The sequence below is a fragment of the Primulina huaijiensis genome, chromosome 7, assembly GCF_012295235.1.
Source record: "Primulina huaijiensis isolate GDHJ02 chromosome 7, ASM1229523v2, whole genome shotgun sequence".
NCBI classification, from domain to species: domain Eukaryota; kingdom Viridiplantae; phylum Streptophyta; class Magnoliopsida; order Lamiales; family Gesneriaceae; genus Primulina; species Primulina huaijiensis.
The window spans coordinates 3,640,566-3,642,893 of NC_133312.1; the positions used below are offsets into that span (position 1 = coordinate 3,640,566).

The 2,328-nt window shown below is 37.7% G+C and overlaps 1 protein-coding gene across 1 annotated transcript; it reads right to left on the reverse strand.

Annotated features, from left to right (window-relative positions):
- Positions 1-278: 278 nt before the first annotated feature.
- LOC140981367 (geraniol 8-hydroxylase-like) lies at positions 279-2,328 on the reverse strand. Its single transcript, XM_073447751.1, has 2 exons — positions 1,376-2,328; positions 279-987 (listed from the first exon to the last, which is right to left on the reverse strand). Exons 1-2 carry the CDS (start codon positions 2,276-2,278, stop codon positions 361-363), a joined length of 1,530 nt encoding a protein of 509 aa, XP_073303852.1. The 5' UTR covers positions 2,279-2,328; the 3' UTR covers positions 279-360.

Genomic DNA, 2,328 nt, shown 5'->3' on the forward strand with positions numbered 1-2,328 from the left:
CTAATCAATTAGGTCAAACAAGTGGTGTGGCTAGAAGAATTCAGCGAGAGTGTGCAATGAATTTGAAATTAATGAATTTTAATTATAGATTTATGATTACCAATAAAACTTATCTTACTTATTTATATAATAATTACACAAATTAAAATGAGTTTTAAATTACATGGTTGTTGGATGAATTTTAAATTCATATTAATTAATATGAATCAGTAGTTTTAATATGCCAGATGAATTTGAAATCTACGGTCTAACTTTTTTTAAAACAACAAAAATATATTTAAAATTTATCGATCACGTACGATAAGAATAACATGAATTGTAGCTTACGAAACAGTAAATTAACAAACAACATGCATCGAATTATATATACATATCTAAATCATTGAACCTTGGAGAAGGAATAGCAAGCAACGGCGTCCTCTTCCTCATAACAATCCCAAATTTTTCAGACAAATCAAGCTTTTCTCCCTCAGGCAACTTCCAATCAAACAAATGGAAAAGGGTGGCCAAAAAGTGCATTACCATCCTCTCAGCCAGGAGAATTCCAGGGCAAACCCTTCTTCCGGATCCAAACGGGAGAAAATGGAAATTGTTCCCATTGAAATCGAATTTTCCAGGGTTGTTCAAAAACCTATCAGGCTTAAATTCAGATGGGTTCTCCCAAATAAGAGGATCCATGTGAATGGACCACGTATTCAAGAAAACACTAGAGCCCTTTGGGATTGTGTATCCTCCAATTATGCTAGATTGGCTGGGAAGCTTGGGGACTAGCAGAGGAAGCGGTGGATGGAGCCGAAAAGTTTCTTTTACAACGGCATCCAAATAGTGTAGTCTTGACATGTGGGATTCTTCCACCGTATTGTTTAGACCTACTACTTCAGTTAGCTCGTCTTGCACTTTTTTCTTCACTTGTGGATTGTTCAAAACCTCAGCCATCACCCACTCAATGATAGTTGCCGTCGTATCCGTGCCAGCAACGATAATATCCTATTGAAGAAATTTTTTCCAGTCAGAGATTTTCGGTACAATTTTACAAGTTTCATGTTGAACATGTCTACTAACATGCATGCATCATATATTAAATGTATTCTAAACTCCCTCTTGTTTTTTTATCGAACCAATGTTATATTGACGCACCAATGGTCAACAACGTACTGATGGCCATTAGAATCAGCTCAAGTTTCTCAAGTATACGGAAAGTTCATGTTGCAGCCAGCACATGGCCAAATCATTCCATAATATCGATCAAACAATTGAGCTATAAACTGAGATAGAGAAGGGGCAATTAATATAGCCTTTATTTTTTTCCTGAGGGGCTTTCTTTAACTTGGTCTTTCAAAGTAAAATTAAAAGCGAAGAAACTTTAGGAAATTACCAGTAATATAGCCCTTATTTGAGGCAGATCTATTGATATATCTTGTTCATTTTTCTCCTTGAGATCCAAAAGAATTTGCAAAAAATCCTTTATTCTTTCGTCCTTCCTTTTTCCACTCACCATCATCTTCATACGTTCATTTATTACAGAATCAAGAATTTCTTCGACAGATGGCATCAAACTCTTTACTTCTTTCTCTATTCCTTGAACATCAAACTTAGCCAAAACTGGGAAAAAATCAGAAATATTAGGCTTGCCGAGCAAATCCACAAGTTTCGACATTGCCTCCCGAAACTCACTTCCGATCCTATCGAATATTTTCTTATCCATCGTATCACCCCAAAGCATACTGAACACAACATTCAGTTCAGTACGGAATATCAATTCGCCAATTTCAACCGAACTACCGGCATTCGTATACAAGCTTTTAACAACCTTTCTAACCTCGTCTTTTCGATGAACGTAGGAAGCTTCAAGATTGTTGTTACTTAGCATCTGTCGTACGAATAGTTTACGCATCTCCCGCCAGTACTGTCCATACGGAGACCAGACTATGTCTACCCCGCCAGTGAGAACTATGGCTGCAACAGGGGGATCCCGGTTGGCGAAAATCGTGTCTTGGTCTCTCACAACTTCTTTTATCAAGGACGGTGAGCTGATTACCACGCATAATTTGGTTCCAAGCCAGAGCTTGTAGACTGGGCCGTATTTTTTAGCCAATTCTGTGAATTGTTTGTGCAGGTTGAGCTGAAGGAACGGCAGGTAACCAATAATTGGGAGGCCCTGAGGACCTGGTGGAATCGGATGTGTTTCTTTTTCAGTTGTTTTGGAAATCCAAAAATAGCAGAAGATGGATACTGTGATGATGAAGGCAGTGAGAATTGGAATGTAGAAATCTTCCATTTTTGCAGCGGATAATTAGCTATAGCAATAATGGAAAAATCATCCCCTTA

What these genes read in the sequence shown, in the direction of transcription:
- LOC140981367 (XM_073447751.1), bottom strand. Translation starts at nt 2,278, where the DNA reads ATGGAAGATTTCTACATTCCAATTCTCACTGCCTTCATCATCACAGTA. An exon ending in AAATAAGGGCTATATTACTG is followed by an intron (nt 988 to 1,375) that starts GTAATTTCCTAA and finishes TTTCTTCAATAG; the next exon opens with GATATTATCGTTGCTGGCAC.